General features: G+C 40.9%; 1 protein-coding gene across 1 annotated transcript; it reads left to right on the top strand.

The window, feature by feature from the left end:
- Positions 1–4439: 4439 nt before the first annotated feature.
- On the top strand, positions 4440–15982 carry gdf5 (growth differentiation factor 5). Its single transcript, XM_051948661.1, has 3 exons — positions 4440–5028; positions 5061–5493; positions 12729–15982. Exons 1-3 carry the CDS (start codon positions 4804–4806, stop codon positions 13667–13669), a joined length of 1599 nt encoding a protein of 532 aa, XP_051804621.1. The 5' UTR covers positions 4440–4803; the 3' UTR covers positions 13670–15982.
- Positions 15983–16563: the final 581 nt, after the last annotated feature.

The following is a 16563-nucleotide window of genomic DNA, read 5'->3' as shown; positions in this document are numbered from 1 at the left end:
AATATCTATCTATATATAAATTGTAAATATTTTCAAGAGATGAATAAAAATCTTCCAACAAAAGTCCTAAAAATATCTAAAGTGATTCCACGTATATCAGTAAAGCTTCTAATATTTTCTTTGGAACATTTATTTCTGGACGTTCTTGTCAGACGGCTTTGTTTCCATTCACTGTTTTTCACCTTCATCATGGCTCCCAGCGTAAGTCAGACTCTTCTGATGATTTGAAGAAAAGGAAAGCCGTCTCAATAAAATGTGTTTTCTTCTTATGAAATGATTCATTCCTGTTTGAAAGCCGCTGGTGTTCAGGACTTTTCTGAAGAAGCCATCGACATCGTAACGGGTCACAGGAGTTCTGTTCCTACGGGTCAACGTAAGTCAACGTCCTGTTAGAGATCATTTCTACTCTATCGAAACACACAAACTGAACGTGAACCTTCTCGTCTTCTGAAGCTGCTCAGCTCAGGACTTCATACAGAATCCTTGGCTGTGAAGCTTCCTGACCCTGAAGCTATTTTAGCAGACACTGTTACTGATATTTCCAATGATAAAACTACAGCCGTATTGACACACGTGTGGCTCCAAACTGTGAATATTCTATACTTCCTGCCATCTAAACACACTTTTTATAAACGGAGCTGCAGGTTTTCGACCTGTGAACAAATTGGCTCTTTGTTTTTTCGTCTGGACGTGTGGTTAGCAGCGCCGCTCACCCCTGTCTGTCCAAATATCAGCCTGCTCTGTTATTACTGCTGCTGCTGCGATGATTTAACCGTTGACGGAGTCCTGGAGGAGGACGCAGACCTGCAGCTCCAACAGATCAGCGTTTCTGTCCCGTTTACTGTCAGCCAGCAGATTTACGGTGGGACAGTCAACGGACCAGAGACGATCTGGGAAGGAAGGGTTCCACGTTAGATCCTGTTCTGTGTGACGGAGGAGGAGAAACACGAGCATTAAGGGTGAATGAACCAGAATCAGCCTTCAATGAAGAGGAAGAAGCCTGGAGCTGCTGACATGAGAGAAGAAGAAGATGATGATGATGATGTGTTCTAAAATGGATTTCTTTACAGACTGTTCTTTATAACTGCAAAAAGATGCCAGAAGCAGCACTAAGCAACCACAAAATGATGCTGAAAGAGAGTAAAACTATGAATTAAAATCATTTCTAGTTGTTTTGATCATAAAGTAAAATAATAGATTGTTCTTTTCTCGTTTTGTGTCCAGTTTTTGTCATTTTGTGTCTCATTTTTGTCATTTTTTTTCTCATTTTTGTCATTTTGTGTCTCATTTTTGTCATTTTTTTCTCATTTTTGTCATTTTGTGTCTCGTTTTTGTCATTTTTTTAATCACTTTTGTCCTTTCGTGTCTCATTTTTGTCATTTGTGTCTCATTTTTGTCATTTTTTTCCTTTTTTTGTCCTTTCGTGTCTCGTTTTTGCCGTTTTGTCTCTCATTTTTGTAATACTTTGCCTTCTTTTTGTTCTTTTTTGTCTGACTGTTGTCGCTCTGATCCTCCAGTAAATCCTCTGGTTCAGCTCCAGGTGACTAAACGTTGTGTTCCTTTGTCGACACTCTGTGATCTGGAAGCTGTAATGTGGAAATGATAAACTGAGGATGAATGCTGATGGTTTCAGGTTGTTCATGATGTTTAGTAAAAAGATAATTCATTAAAAGTGAACATTGTTGCATTTAAACAAAGGAACCATTAGGAGTGGTGGTTATTTAGAGGTTATTATGCTGTGGTTTTGCTGGTTTTACTGTTTTTATTGGTTTTGCTGGTTTTACAGGTTTTGCTGCTTTTACTGGTTTTACTGGTTTCAATGGTTTTACTGGTTTCAATGGTTTTACTGGTTTCAATGGTTTTAATGGTTTCAATGGTTTTAATGGTTTTGCTGGTTTTACTGGTTTTGCTGATTTGACTGGTTTTGCTGGTTTTACTGGTTTTGATGGTTTACTGGTTTTGCTGGTTTTACTGGTTTTGATGGTTTTGCTGGTTTTGCTGGTTTTGCTGGTTTTGCTGGTTTTAATGGTTTTAATGGTTTTGGTAGTTTTACTGGTTTTGCTGGTTTTACTGGTTTTGGTAGTTTTACTGGTTTTGGTAGTTTTGCTGGTTTTACTGGTTTTGCTGGTTTTACTGTTTTTAATGGTTTTGCTGGTTTTGATGGTTTTACTGGTTTTGATGGTTTACTGGTTTTGATGGTTTTACTGGTTTTAATGGTTTTGCTAGTTTTACTGGTTTTGCTGGTTTTGCTAGTTTTACTGGTTTTGCTGGTTTTGCTGGTTTTACTGGTTTTGGTAGTTTTACTGGTTTTGCTGGTTTTACTGTTTTTGCTGGTTTTACTGGTTTAACTGGCGATCAGACTGGGCTGAATGTGGAACCTGGACTAGAATGACTTTGACTCCTCTGCTGTGAATGCTTCACCTGAGACAACCTCTGGTCTGAGTCCCATCAGGAGGACCAGCTACTGGAACCTGATCCTGGACTTTCATGTCTGAATCTCCGTGACGACGGTAAACCTGCTGTTGATTCCAGTGTCAGACTGAGTTGTGGAAGCTCCGCTCTGATGTTCAGCAGGATCACAGGACTGTTTATCAGCTGGATTCGTGTCCTCGCTCTGACTCGGATTCTTGTTGCGTGTCTCAAACAGGTTCTCGTTCAGGAATGAACTAAATGTTCCCCCAACGCTGCATGAAAACCACATTTCCTCAATCTGCTGCGTCGACGTTTCCGGACCTGAAGCCGCTCGGTTTGTTTTCACGTCAAACGCCCACGAGTCCTCTGATGCAGAACGAGTCCTGATGTACGAACAGAGACGATGAAAAGTCTTTGTGAGGTTTTAGCTTTTACTGCAAAGCAAAGCTGGTTTATTTCATTCAACAAGACGGCGACACGAAGGGATTTACCTCAGAAAGAAAGAAAGAGGAGGCAAGGAGAACTCAGATATGAAAGAGGTTAAAACAGAAGGAGGTAGGGTGATCAGGAGAAGAAAAACATAAAACAAAGACATTAAAATGACAGAGAAACATTTACAGAAGCTGTTAAAAGTATTTAAAACTGAGAGACTAGAGAGGGAGGCCACCAAGACTCTATGACTCCTCTGAACGAGTTCCAGGTCCAGACTGTTCATCCAACAACTACAAAGAGACGCATGTTTGCCACTAAAATGACAAAAAGACTACTGCAAAATGAGCAAAACAGTTTACAAAGACATACGAAACAACTGCAGGAGGATAAAGGACCAAAAAACACCATCTGCAAAGAGATGGATGCAGGAAAAACCATCAAAGAGATCATTACAAAAAGATGCGATAAGCTTCCAAATGATTAAACATGCATAGAAAATTAAACAAAAACAATGCAAAACTACTTTAAAAGGATGCTTAACAATTTTAAAATGACGCAAAATAACCACAAAGGGATGCAAAATGACTGCAGAGACGCAAAACAATTGCAGAAGGATGCAATACAACTTTGAAAAGATGCAAAATGATCACCCCCAACACTACAACCACAAGAAACTGAAGTCAACTGCTAAAGAACTGCAAAGAGACAAGAACAAATAAGCACAAAAATATGCAAAAATAACTAAAAGATGACAGTAAATGGCTGCAAAAAGATGCAGAATAGCACCGTTAACAGCTACAAAGACATACGAAACAACTGCAGAAGGACCAAAAAAAAAAATTATTCGGCTACGTTGCAAAACACACAAAAAGATGCAAAACAACTTTAAAAGATACCTTAACAGATGCAAAATAGCTGCAAAAGATGCAAAACGAACGATAAAAACATGCAAAACAACTCCAAAAGATGCAAATGAAACGCGAAAACAATTACAAAACAACTCCAAGAGGCTAAATGTTCACAAAAAACATCAAATCATCTGCAAAGAGACAGATACAAGAAAAACTACTAAAAAACAATCACCAAAAGATGTGTGAAACTTCTACGATTATTAAACACACATACAAACTGACCCAAAAAGATGCAAAACAACTTTAATAAGATCCTAATTGTTTCAAAAATGATGCAAAACAACCACAGAAATAATTGCAGAAGGATGTAAAAAGATGCTAAATGACTGCAAAAACATAGAAAATGACTGCAGAATATGCAACACAACTTCAAAAATACGCACAATAAAGATAAAAAGACACCAAATGCCCTAAAATAGACGCATAAAGAGGAGATAAGACGTTTGTAACTGATCAGATCTTCTGCTTTAAGGCTGAAGTTGTGGATCCTCTGAGGAAACATTTCTGTCCAGAAAACCAAGAAACAAAAAAACTGCAGCTCATTTAGTGCACAGTTAGTTTTTACTTTGTGCGTGTGCGTGTGCGTGTGCGTGTGCCTGTAAACAGAGAGGAAGGTTCGTGCCTCTGAATGAGTGTGGACGTGGTGACGTCACGCCGTAATTAAAACGCTCCTCTGGAATTCCGTTTCCAGGTTGGAGGACCAGGAGCACCTGCAGGCTGGAATATTTTCACTGGACCGAGTTCAAACTGTGGAGGGAAGGAGAGAAAAAAAGTCGGAGGCAGCGGCATTACGACATTCTTTCTGCTGGAAAAAGAAAAAAGTGGGATTTAAAGAAGTTTCTTAGAAGATCTGCAGCAGAAAGTCCCGACCAGCTCCCGGTTCTGTCCGGTTCGTTCTGCCGCACCATGACACGGACACATGACGGAGGGAAGCACCGGGACCTGCAGCCTCCGGACTGTCCGCTGGAGAAGCTTTTCCTCAGAGGATGAAGGTTCTGCTGCTCTAATTCCGACCTTCACACCATGAAGCCGCTCCCAGAGCTTTAGGATGAAACTAGCGAGGCGCGTTTTCCTCCTGCTCAGCTGCTGGACTCTGCTCGACCCGCGTCCCGTCCTCGGTTCCCTCAGCCGGAGCAGACCGACAGACCGACACCTCCACCGACCCGGAGACGGAGAGCAACCCCGGGGAGAACCGGCGGAGGAGCCGGCGGGACGTGGAGACCGGCGCCGGTGCGGATTACGAGAATCCGCGCGGGTCCGCCGTTACTTAAAGGAGAAGTGAGTAAAAGCAAACCGACCGCCGGGAACCGAGCGCTCGGTTTGGGGCGCAAAGAGGCTGCGCGCTCCTGGCCGCCCGCCGGGGCTGCGCACGGTGAAGCCCCCGCAGCTCTGAACGCGCATGCAGCCGGTAGAGGAACCGGAGCTGCTGCTGCTGGAGGCGGAGGATCACCGGGGAAAAGTTCCGGTAAAGTGGCCACCAGAGCAGCCGCCCAGAGAGCCGCCGGTGCGCAGCAGCAGAGCGCGGCTCCGGTGGCGCAGCGCGGAAACACCGGCAGCAGCGGCGGCAAGGCACCGAAGCCGAGCCACCGGGAGGCGCAGCAGAAGCAGCCGCTGGTGGTTCCTCACGACTACATGCTGTCGCTGTACTGGTCTCTGAGCACCGGGGAGCTGAACGGCAGCGCGCTGCACGACGCGGGTCTGGCCAACACCGTGACCAGCTTCGTGGATAAAGGACAAGGTAACGTCCAGGACCGGTTCTCTCTGGTTCTGATTCTGTTCATGGAGATGTGTGAGTCTTTGTTCTGTCTCTGAAATCACGTTAAATTAACAAACGTTTACGCGGTTTCACAACCAAAAACTTTGTGCCTAAAAACGAGTAAAATGGCGAAAAAACTCCATTTATCTGCAGAATTCACCAAAACAGCTTCTTAACGTTCCACATACGCTTAAAAACTCTGAATTTATCTTAAAATGTTGCTGAGTTTGGTTCTTTTTGGTGATTTATAGACATAAAGGCAGTTTTAAAGGACTTTATGGATGATAAATGAGTTTAGTCCAAATTAATGAGCTGAATTATGAGAGAGGAAAAGGAGGAACCAGGAGGAGAGCTGGACGCAGCCTGCAGGGGGAGAAGGTGTCCGGTAGGACGGTGGGTCGGTACCGGAGGGAGGCGGTACCGGACATGTTGAACAGAGTCAGAACATCTGGAGGAGGTCAGGAGGTCAGCTGCTGTTAGACTGAGCAGAGAGGATGATGGGAAAACAGTCAGAGTGAGACGTCAGTCAGTTTTTCTGTTTCCAGGATCATAAAGGTTTTACAGGAACTTTTTCACGTTATTGAGGGAAAACAGGAAAGTTCTCAGGTGATCTGCTCTGTTGAGGCCCTCAGGTGAGAGCTGAGTCTCTTTTTAGTTGTCTTAAGTCTCTTTCTGGTTATGAGTTTTGTTTTTCTTGTTTTGAGTCTCTTTTTAGTTGTTTCACGTCTTTTTTTTAGTTGCTTTGTGTCTCTTTTCGTGCTTTTGAGTGTCTTTTTAGGTGTTCTGAGTGTTTGTCTAGTTGTTTTGGCTCTTTTTTATAGTTGTTTTTGTCTCTTTTTAATTGTTTTGAGTGTTTTCAAGTTGTTCTGGGTCTTTTTTTGTTGTTTCACGTCTTTTTTTGGTTGTTTTGAGTGTCTTTATGGTTGTTGTGAGTCTTTTTATAGTTGTTTTATGTCTCTTTATTTGTTCTGGATCTATTTTAGTCAAACATCTCCTTTTAGTGGGGTTGAGTTTCTTTTTAGTTGTTTTGTGTCTTTTTAAAATTGTTTTGTCTTTCTAGTTGTTTTGAGGGTCTTTTTATTGTTGTTTTAAGTCTAGTTTTGGTTGTTTTGAGACTTTTTAGTTGTTTTGGGTCTTTTCTAAATTGTTTTATGTCTTTGTAGTTGTTTTGAGTGTCTTTTTGGTTGTTGTGGGTCTTTTATAGTTGTTTTAACTCTAGTTTTAGTTGTTTTGAGTGTCTTTTGGTTGTTGTGGGTCTTTTTATAGTTGTTTGAAGTCTAGTTTTAGTTGTTTTGAGGGTCTTTAGTTGCTCTGAGTCTGTTTTTATTCACTGGATTGATCCTGGAAGGCTGCTGATGTAGAAGTTTCTTCCTCTGATCGTTAACTTACCTCAGACTGATGGAAGCATTCTGACCAACCAGTCAAACCGTCCACTTACAGACCTACAGGTTTCAAACTAAAGAGCTATTAAAGCAGTTCAGGCCTGTTTAACAGAAGCTCATTAAAATGCAGATTAGTTGGAGTTTATTTGTTCTAAAAACATCCTGAGAAAGTTCTGCAGAGTGATTGTCAGCTGTAAGGTTTACTTTAAGTTTAATCAATGACATCATTCTGACTGTTTCACTACAAACAATCTTCTGTCTTTAAAATCAAATCTGTAATTCAGTTCCTGACATCCCTCAACAGACCACCAGAGGCCGAATTAACATTTAAAAGTCAAGTTTTCCTGTTCAGAATTAAATTTACAGTTTTCAAACGGTGTTATTTTGTCTTATTAAACGTCCTTCTGACTGTTGAATCCACAGTTAAAGATATCCGATGTTCAGGTTGGTTTAGTCAGACGTAGGAGCTGCAGAAACATTTGTCAGACTCTGATAATCCTGCAGATGTTTAAATGTCTTCAGGACTAGGCTGAATTGTTGTGATGATGGGGCTTTGTGAGGCTTCCTGTTGGATATGGTTCCAGCAGAGCTTTTAAAAAGTGTGAGCAGAGGATTTATCTGCTGCTGTTGGTGGATAAAAATGTTAGAAAAGGTTGTGGAACTAAAAGACGTCATCAGTGAAGAGTTTGTGGAGAACAAGAGAGAATCTTTAGCTGTTTTTAGTCTCTTTTTGGTTGTGAGTCTTGTTTTCATTGTTTGAAGTTTCCTTCATAGTTTTGAGGCTATTTTTGTAGTTTAGGGTCTTTTTAGTCATCTTAAATCTAATTTTAGTTGTTCTGAGTGTTTATTTCGTTGTTTTGAGTGTGAATCTAGGTGTTTCGAGAATATTTTTAGTTATTTTCGGTCTTTCTATAGTTGTTCTGAGTCTGTTTTTAGTCGTCTTAAATCTCTTTTTAGTTGCTTTGTGTCTATTTTTGTTGTTTTTAGTGTTTATCTAGTTGTTTTGGGGCCATTCTCAGCGGTTTTGAGTCTGTTTTGTGGTTTGAAGTCTTTTTATAGTTGTTTTGTGTCGCCTTTTAGTTATTCTGAGTGTTTTAGCTGTTTTGAGTGTTTATCTAGTTTTGAGTCTCTTTTAGTCATCTTAAATCTCTTCTTAGTTGTTTGGTGTCTATTTTGTTGTTTTGAGTGTTTATCTAGTTGTTGTGAGTGTCCTTTTAGTGGTTTTAAATCTCCTTTTAGTTGTTGGGTCTGTTTTTTGTTGTTTTGAGTGTTTATCTAGTCGTTTTGGGTCTGTTTTTGTTGTTTTGAGTGTTTATCTAGTCGTTTTGGGTCTGTTTTTGTTGTTTTGAGTGTTTATCTAGTCGTTTTGGGTCTGTTTTTGTTGTTTTGAGTCTCCTTTTAGGGGTTTTGAATGTTTTTTAGTTGCTTTGGGCATTTTTTATCATTGTTTTGTGTCTGTCGTTGTTTTGAGTCTGTTTTTACTTGTCTGAGTGTTTATCCAGTTGTTTTGGGTTATTTTGTCAGATGTTTTGAGTCTGTTTTAGTTATTTTGGGGGTCTGATCCTGATCCTGACTTGGAGAACAGATGGATCAGGATCTAACAAGAACCTGATCCTGATTTCTCCGTGTCTGGATCGTTCCTCATTAAACCTAGTTAATGAAGTTGTTGCTGTTTTGTGTAAATGCTGATGTCTGAGGCTGCAGGTTTGTAATAAATTCCTAATAAACAGTCCTACAGAGCTGAAACTAAACTGATATTTGGTAGAAACATGTAGTTCTCAGGATCTAATTAGTCGATGCTGTTCAGTGTTTAATGTGAAAATTGGTGTCCGTATAGATTCTGCTGCAAACGAGACCAAAGTTCCAAACAAACTCCAGCTCCTCTTTACATTTAGTTCAGGTTTCATTTATTATTGATGAGCTTCGTTCATTCTTCAGCTGTCTGTGTTCGTTCTGTTGGAGGATCAGTTAGAAAGAGATTCGAAATCGCTGAACAAGGTGGTGATTTTGGCAAACACGCTTCGTATCGAGCGTCTCTGGGATGTTTTTCAGATGAATATTGAAGCTAAAATGTGGGAAAATCCTTCAGATCGCCTCACACGGCTCAGAGTACTGCTGCTGGTGGGTTTATCCGTTAACGTGGTGGTTCAGTTCAGACCGCTGTCGAGCTGGAAGTTAGACGGAGACTTTACCGGGTCAAATCCGGTCAGATTTAACAGAAAACAACCAGGTGAACGTTCAGATTAGCGGCGTATGAAAGGGTGTGTGTTTGTGTGTTTGTGTTTCCAGTCCGATGGTCTCCGTCTGGTTCTAATGTACTTCATGATGCCTGTTTCTGAGGAGGGAGGGGCTGCCGTGAGAGGAAGTGTGTGTGTGTTTATGTGTGTGTGTGTTTCATTACTGGATTCCATTTGGACATTAAAGTTCACTGGTTTCTCTCACTGACAGCTGAATAAAACTCCAAACATGCCAGCAGCCTGATTTGACTCCGGATGTTGTCGTGCTCATAAAAAATGTGCGTTTGCTTTATTTTTACTTATATCATGGGGATGACATGAGGTGGTTAACCCAAATTACGTTCAAATACAACTACAAAGGTACTTCAGTTAATTCTTTACGATTAAAAAGGCATTAAAATGACAACAAAGTGACACGAAACAACTAAAAAGACGTTCAAAATAACTAGATAAACACTCAAAGCCACTAAAAGAGCCTGAAGTCAACTATAAAAAGACCAAAAACAATAAAAATGAGACTAAAAACTAAAAATAGGCTCAAAACAACTAAAAATAATGCAAAACAAATGTAAAGACTCTCAAAATAACTAAACACTTGAAAAAAACCAAAAAAGAGCCTGAAATCAACTATAAAAAGACCAAAAACAACAAAAATGAGACTCAAAACTAAAAGGAGATTTTAAAAAAACTAAAAATAGACTCAAAACAAAGAAAATGAGACTCAAAACAATCAGAAAGAGATTCAAACCAACTAAAAAGAGACCCAAAACAACTATAAAAAGACCAAAAAACAATAAAAATGAGACTCAAAAACTAACAATAGCCTCAAAACAACTACATAAAGACCCAAAAGAACTAAAAAGACACTTAAAACCACTAAGAAGAGACTCAAAACAAGTAAAAAGAGATTCAAGACAACTATAATTTGATCAAAAAGAACGAGAAAGACTCAAAGCAACTAATAAGAGACCCCAAAACAACTGAAAAGAGATTTAAGACAGCTGAAAGGAGACTCAAGAAACTAAAAGTACACTCAAAATGACAAGAAATAACACAAAACAACTTAAAAAAACCTAAACACAGAGATAACTATAAAAAGATCAAAAACAACTAAAAACAGACTCAAAACAACCACGAAGACACTCAAAACAACTAGATAAAGACCCAAAAGAACTAATAAGACACTCAAAACAAGTAAACACAAGATTTAAGACAATGAAAAAGAGTTTCAGAACAACTATAATAGAAAAAATAGAAAGAGACCCAAATCAACTAAAATCAGACTCAAAACAACTAAAGAGACTAAAATCATCAGCTGAGGAATCTCAACCTGTGGATTCATGTGATTGTTTGATCTTATGTTTGTTAATTTGTGTTCAGTGTTTGTTTTTTGTGTCCGGTGTTTGTTTTGTCGTGTCTGGTGTTTGTTTTTTCGTGTCCGGTGTTTATTTTTTCGTGTCTGGTGTTTGTTTTTCGTGTCTGGTGTTTATTTTTCGTGTCCGGTGTTTGTTTTTTGTGTCCGGTCTTTGTTTTTTGTGTCTGGTGTTTGTTTTTCGTGTCCGGTGTTTGTTTTGTCGTGTCTGGTGTTTGTTTTTTGTGTCCGGTCTTTGTTTTTTGTGTCCGGTGTTTGTTTTTCGTGTCTGGTGTTTATTTTTCGTGTCCGGTGTTTGTTTTTTGTGTCCGGTCTTTGTTTTTTGTGTCCGGTGTTTGTTTTTTGTGTCCGGTGTTTATTTTTCGTGTCTGGTGTTTGTTTTTTGTGTCCGGTGTTTGTTTTTTGTGTCCGGTGTTTGTTTTTTCGTGTCCGGTGTTTGTTTTTGTGTCCGGTGTTTGTTTTTGTGTCCGGTGTTTGTTTTTTGTGTCCGGTGTTTATTTTTCGTGTCCGGTGTTTGTTTTTCGTGTCCGGTGTTTGTTTTTTGTGTCCGGTGTTTGTTTTTGTGTCCGGTGTTTATTTTTTGTGTCCGGTGTTTGTTTTTTGTGTCCGGTGTTTATTTTTCGTGTCCGGTGTTTGTTTTTCGTGTCCGGTGTTTGTTTTTTGTGTCTGGTGTTTGTTTTTGTGTCCGGTGTTTATTTTTCGTGTCCGGTGTTTGTTTTTTGTGTCCGGTGTTTGGTGTTTGTTTTTTGTGTCCGGTGTTTGTTTTTTGTGTCCGGTGTTTATTTTTCGTGTCCGGTGTTTGTTTTTTGTGTCCGGTGTTTGTTTTTTGTGTCCGGTGTTTGTTTTTTCGTGTCCGGTGTTTGTTTTTTCGTGTCCGGTGTTTATTTTTCGTGTCCGGTGTTTGTTTTTTGTGTCCGGTGTTTGTTTTTTGTGTCCGGTGTTTATTTTTCGTGTCCCCGGTGTTTGTTTTTTGTGTCCGGTGTTTGGTTTTTTTCGTGTCCGGTGTTGTTTTTCGTGTCCGGTGTTTGTTTTTGTGTCCGGTGTTTGGGTTTTCGTGTCGCGGTGTTTATTTTTCGTGTCCGGTGTTTGTTTTCGTGTCCGGTGTTTGTTTTTTGTGTCCAGTGTTTATTTTCGTGTCCGGTGTTTGTTTTTTGTGTCCGGTGTTTATTTTTCGTGTCTGGTGTTTGTTTTTTTCGTGTCCGGTGTTTGTTTTTGTGTCCGGTGTTTGTTTTTTGTGTCCGGTGTTTATTTTTTGTGTCCGGTGTTTGTTTTTGTGTCCGGTGTTTATTTTTCGTGTCCGGTGTTTGTTTTTTCGTGTCCGGTGTTTAGTTTTTTGTGTCTGGTGTTTGTTTTTTGTGTCCGGTGTTTATTTTTTCGTGTCCGGTGTTTGTTTTTTGTGTCCGGTGTTGGTGTTTGTTTTTTGTGTCCGGTGTTTGTTTTTTGTGTCCGGTGTTTATTTTTCGTGTCCGGTGTTTGTTTTTTGTGTCCGGTGTTTTGTTTTTTTGTGTCCGGTGTTTGTTTTTTCTGGTGTCCGGTGTTTGTTTTTTCGTGTCCGGTGGTTTATTTTTCGTGTCCGGTGTTTGTTTTTTGTGTCCGGTGTTTGTTTTTGTGTCCGGTGTTATTTTTCGTGTCCGGTGTTTGTTTTTCGTGTCCGGTGTTTGTTTTTGTGTCTGGTGTTTGTTTTTTGTGTCCGGTGTTTATTTTTCGTGTCCGGTGTTTGTTTTTTGTGTCCGGTGTTTGGTGTTTGTTTTTCGTGTCCGGTGTTTGTTTTTCGTGTCCGGTGTTTGTTTTTTGTGTCCGGTGTTTGTTTTTCGTGTCCGGTGTTTATTTTTCGTGTCCGGTGTTTGTTTTCGTGTCCGGTGTTTGTTTTTTGTGTCCAGTGTTTATTTTTCGTGTCCGGTGTTTGTTTTTTGTGTCCGGTGTTTATTTTTCGTGTCCGGTGTTTGTTTTTCGTGTCCGGTGTTTGTTTTTTGTGTCTGGTGTTTGTTTTTGTGTCCGGTGTTTATTTTTCGTGTCCGGTGTTTGTTTTTTGTGTCCGGTGTTTATTTTTCGTGTCCGGTGTTTGTTTTTCGTGTCCGGTGTTTGTTTTTCGTGTCCGGTGTTTATTTTTCGTGTCTGGTGTTTGTTTTTTGTGTCCGGTGTTTATTTTTTCGTGTCTGGTGTTTGTTTTTTCGTGTCCGGTGTTTGTTGTGTTTCCCTGAACTTCCTGTTTGTGTCTCTTGTCAGATGATCGAGGGCCTCAGCTGCGACGGCAGAAGTATCTCTTCAACATCAGCTCTCTGGAGCGCGATGGGCTGCTGGGGGCGGAGCTTCGTATCCTGAGGAAGCGTCCGTCGGACCCCCGGTGGGCCGACGGAGGCTCCACCTGGCTGAAGCTGCTCACCTGCTCAGGTAAACAGAAGACGATGCTGCTGCAGACCAGGACGCTGGAGGACCTGCAGGGCTTCGGCGGCCGCTGGGAGGTGTTCGATGTCGGGAAGTTCTTCAAAACGTCCAGGCAGCAGCCGGAAAAGCAGCTGTGTCTGGAGCTGGAGGCTGTGGAGCTCCGCGGCGGACGCCCGGTCGACCTGCGCTTGCTGGGCTTCTCCCGCCTCAGCCGGACCAACAAGGAGAAGGCCTTCTTTCTGGCGTTCGGCCGGAGCAAGAAGCACGACCTCTTCTACAACGAGATCAAGGCTCGGTCCGGCCACGACAACAAGACCGTCTACGAGTATCTGTTCACGCAGCGGAGGATGCGACGAGCTCCAGCAGCCAGAGGTGCCAAGAAACCGCCACCTCCTCCTCCACCTCCACCACCACCTCCTCCACCGCCGCCGCAGACCCTCCCCCAGCACCAGGCGGTGAAGACCAGGCCTCGCTGCCACCGACGGCGACTCCACGTCAACTTCAAGGAGATGGGCTGGGACGACTGGATCATCGCGCCGCTGGAGTACGACGCCTTCCACTGCGACGGCGCCTGCGACTTCCCCATCCGCTCACACCTGGAGCCCACCAATCATGCCATCATCCAGACGCTCATCAACTCCATGGACCCTGATTCGACGCCGCCCACCTGCTGCGTGCCGACCCGCCTCAGCCCCATCAGCATCCTCTACATCGACTCGGCCAACAACGTGGTGTACAAGCAGTACGAGGACATGGTGGTGGAGTCGTGCGGCTGCAGGTAGCAGCGAGAAACGCTCGTTCACGTTACGACCCCGAACTGGAGCGCCGAGCGGACCGGACTCCTCGCTGCATACCAGCGATGGTGGAGACTAAACAGGACGGCGAGGCTCAGCAGCATCTCTGAAACCGATGAGTCACGTCGATGTTGGAGCAGACAGATAACAGAGACGCTATCTGTCAGGAAAAGACTCCTCAGATGTACAAAGTTGAAACATTAAGTGAATTATACTCAGAAATGCCCTTTTTTCCAGCACTTATCTGATGGAGTCTTGTGTATCCTTGTTCTAAAGCATGTGAGGAATCTGTGATGTATAAATACGGGCCAGTGATGGAGTGCTCGTCTGACCTGCTCCAAATGTGGGAAAGTTGAATAAACTAGTCTTCAATAAAAAATGCCTAACTGACTGAGCTCCAAACTGCTATCAGTGTGAACCTCAGACTAAACTATCGGAGGAATTTCTGGGTTTTTCAGAAGCCAAAATTACAGTTTAACCCCAGAATGACTGATAATCGTCTAGGTTAACAAACGGCTGCAAGTCTAGCTGAAGACAGGAGGAAAGGTAGAAGAAAAGAGCACTCAGTGGTAAAAACCAGATGTAAAATAGTTTAGAAGAGACTCACTATGTCCAAAAGAAGATGTAATGTGACCAATAAGACATTTATAAACGGTCAAACCAAGATGCAACATGACCAAAAGAACAAGCATGATGAACGATATGCAAAGTGACCAGAAAGGCAATCAAAATGTCCAAAACAAGATGCAAAAGGTCCAAAAGGACATCGGAAACAGCTAAAACAAGATGTAATATAATGAAATGGATGCTCAAAATGTCCAACTCAAGATGCAAAGTAACCAAAAAATTACTATGAATATCTGAAAAGACACTGAAAATGTCGATAACAAGATGCAACATGACTAAAAGGACACTGAAAATGAACAAGCATGATGAACAATATGTAAGGTGACCAAAAAGACAATCAAAATGTCCAAAATTAGACATAAAACAACCAAAAAGACACGAAAAATGCCCAAGACAAGATGTAAAGTGAGAAAAAACTTGTAAAATGTCCAAAATAAGATGCAAAAGGACTCTCAGAAATACCTTAACCAAGCTATAAAATAATGGAAAGGACACTGAAAATGTTCAGAACAAAATGCAAAATGACCAAAAAGACACTGAAAATGAACAGGCATGATTAACAAAGTGAACAAAAAGAAAATAAAATGTCCAAAACAAGACATTGAACAACCAAAATGAGAAACAACCAAAGGGACACTCAGAATGTCCAAAACAAATGCAAAGTGTCAAAAGGCTCGGAAAACGTCCATAGTTGGACATTAAAGGCCAAAAGGACACCGAAAATGTCCAAAGCAAGACATAAAACAACTAAACGACCAAAAGGACACTAAAAAAAACCTTAAACTAGATGCAAAAGTATGGAATGGACACTCAAAATGTACAAAACAAGATGCAAAGGAACTAAAAAGACTTTAAATGTCCAAAACAAGATGAAAAACTACCGAAGGGACACTCAATACGACCAAGAAAGGCACAGAAAGACACTCAAAGCAGCTAAAACAAGACGCAAAGCACTGAAGTAAACAAAAAACAGATGCAAAGTGATCTAAACTACACTCAAAATCTCCAACCTAAGATGCAAAACAACCAAAAAGATGTTGAAACTGTTCAAGACGAGATATAAAGAACCAAACGGACACTGCAAATGTCCAAAACATGATGCAAAATTACCAAAAAAGAAATGAAAACATCCAAAATAAGACGTAAAACAACCAAAAGGACAAAACGGACACTCAAAATGTCCAAAATTGGACATTCAACAACCGAAAAGATGCTGAAAATGTCCAAACTAAAATGCAAAAGTGATCAAAAAGGCCCTCAAAATCTAGAAAATAAGGTGCAAAACAACCAAAAGGACATTTAAGAGGTCCTAAATCAGTTGTGAAGCAGCCAAATGGACGCTGAGGACGTGTGATCGTTGCATAAACTGGTGTTTGGTAAAATGAGCTCCAGACTTTCATCAGACTAAACTTTGTGAGGAATCTGTGAGATTTTAAGAATGAAGACGTCATGTTCTCTGCTAATGTAATCACCGCTCTGAATCTGGATTAAAATAACATCCTGGAACATTCCAGAGCTCAGCTGATTAAACATTCTCCGGTTGACATGAAGCCGATTGTTATTTCCCTGATTAATGGTTCATTTCAGCAAGAATTTCTCTGGTGGCAGCTTCCTGCTGGTGGGAATGTTTTTACCGTTTTCCATTGATTATTAAAGAAGATCCTTGAAGATAAATGTGGTTTGCTCACTAATGTCCAAGATATTTGGTGTGTTTATTCTATTAAAAGCAGAACTATGTGGTGAATGAATAAACAAGCAGAATAAACTAAAATAATTCAGGTATTAAAAACAGATTTAAGGAGTTTCTCTGCCAGATGGTTGATCCTTTATACAACAGATATGTTCTTTAGCAGCGAACACTTCCAGATAAATGAGTTTTAAATGAGTTACAGAAGATCTCCTGTCTGTTTATATGAGGTCTGGTCATTAAAAGCTGAGGTTTGAGCGACAATAAACCGACTCATCAGTCAGAAGAGAAGAAGAAGAAGACAAGAAGAAGAAGACAAGAAGAAGAAGACAAGAAGAAGAAGACAAGAAGAAGAAGACAAGAACAAGAAGACAAGAAGAAGAAGACGAGAACAAGAAGACAAGAACAAGAAGACAAGAACAAGAACAAGAAGACAAGAACAGGACAACAAGAACAGGAAGACAAGAAGAAGAAGACAAGAACAAGAAGACAAGAACAAGAAGTCAACAACAAGAAGACAAGAACAAGAACAAGAAGACAAGAACAAGAAGACAAGAACAAGAAGACA

Source organism: Acanthochromis polyacanthus, chromosome 5, assembly GCF_021347895.1.
Source record: "Acanthochromis polyacanthus isolate Apoly-LR-REF ecotype Palm Island chromosome 5, KAUST_Apoly_ChrSc, whole genome shotgun sequence".
Taxonomy (NCBI): Eukaryota; Metazoa; Chordata; class Actinopteri; family Pomacentridae; genus Acanthochromis; species Acanthochromis polyacanthus.
This window is presented reverse-complemented; position numbering and strand designations above follow the sequence as displayed.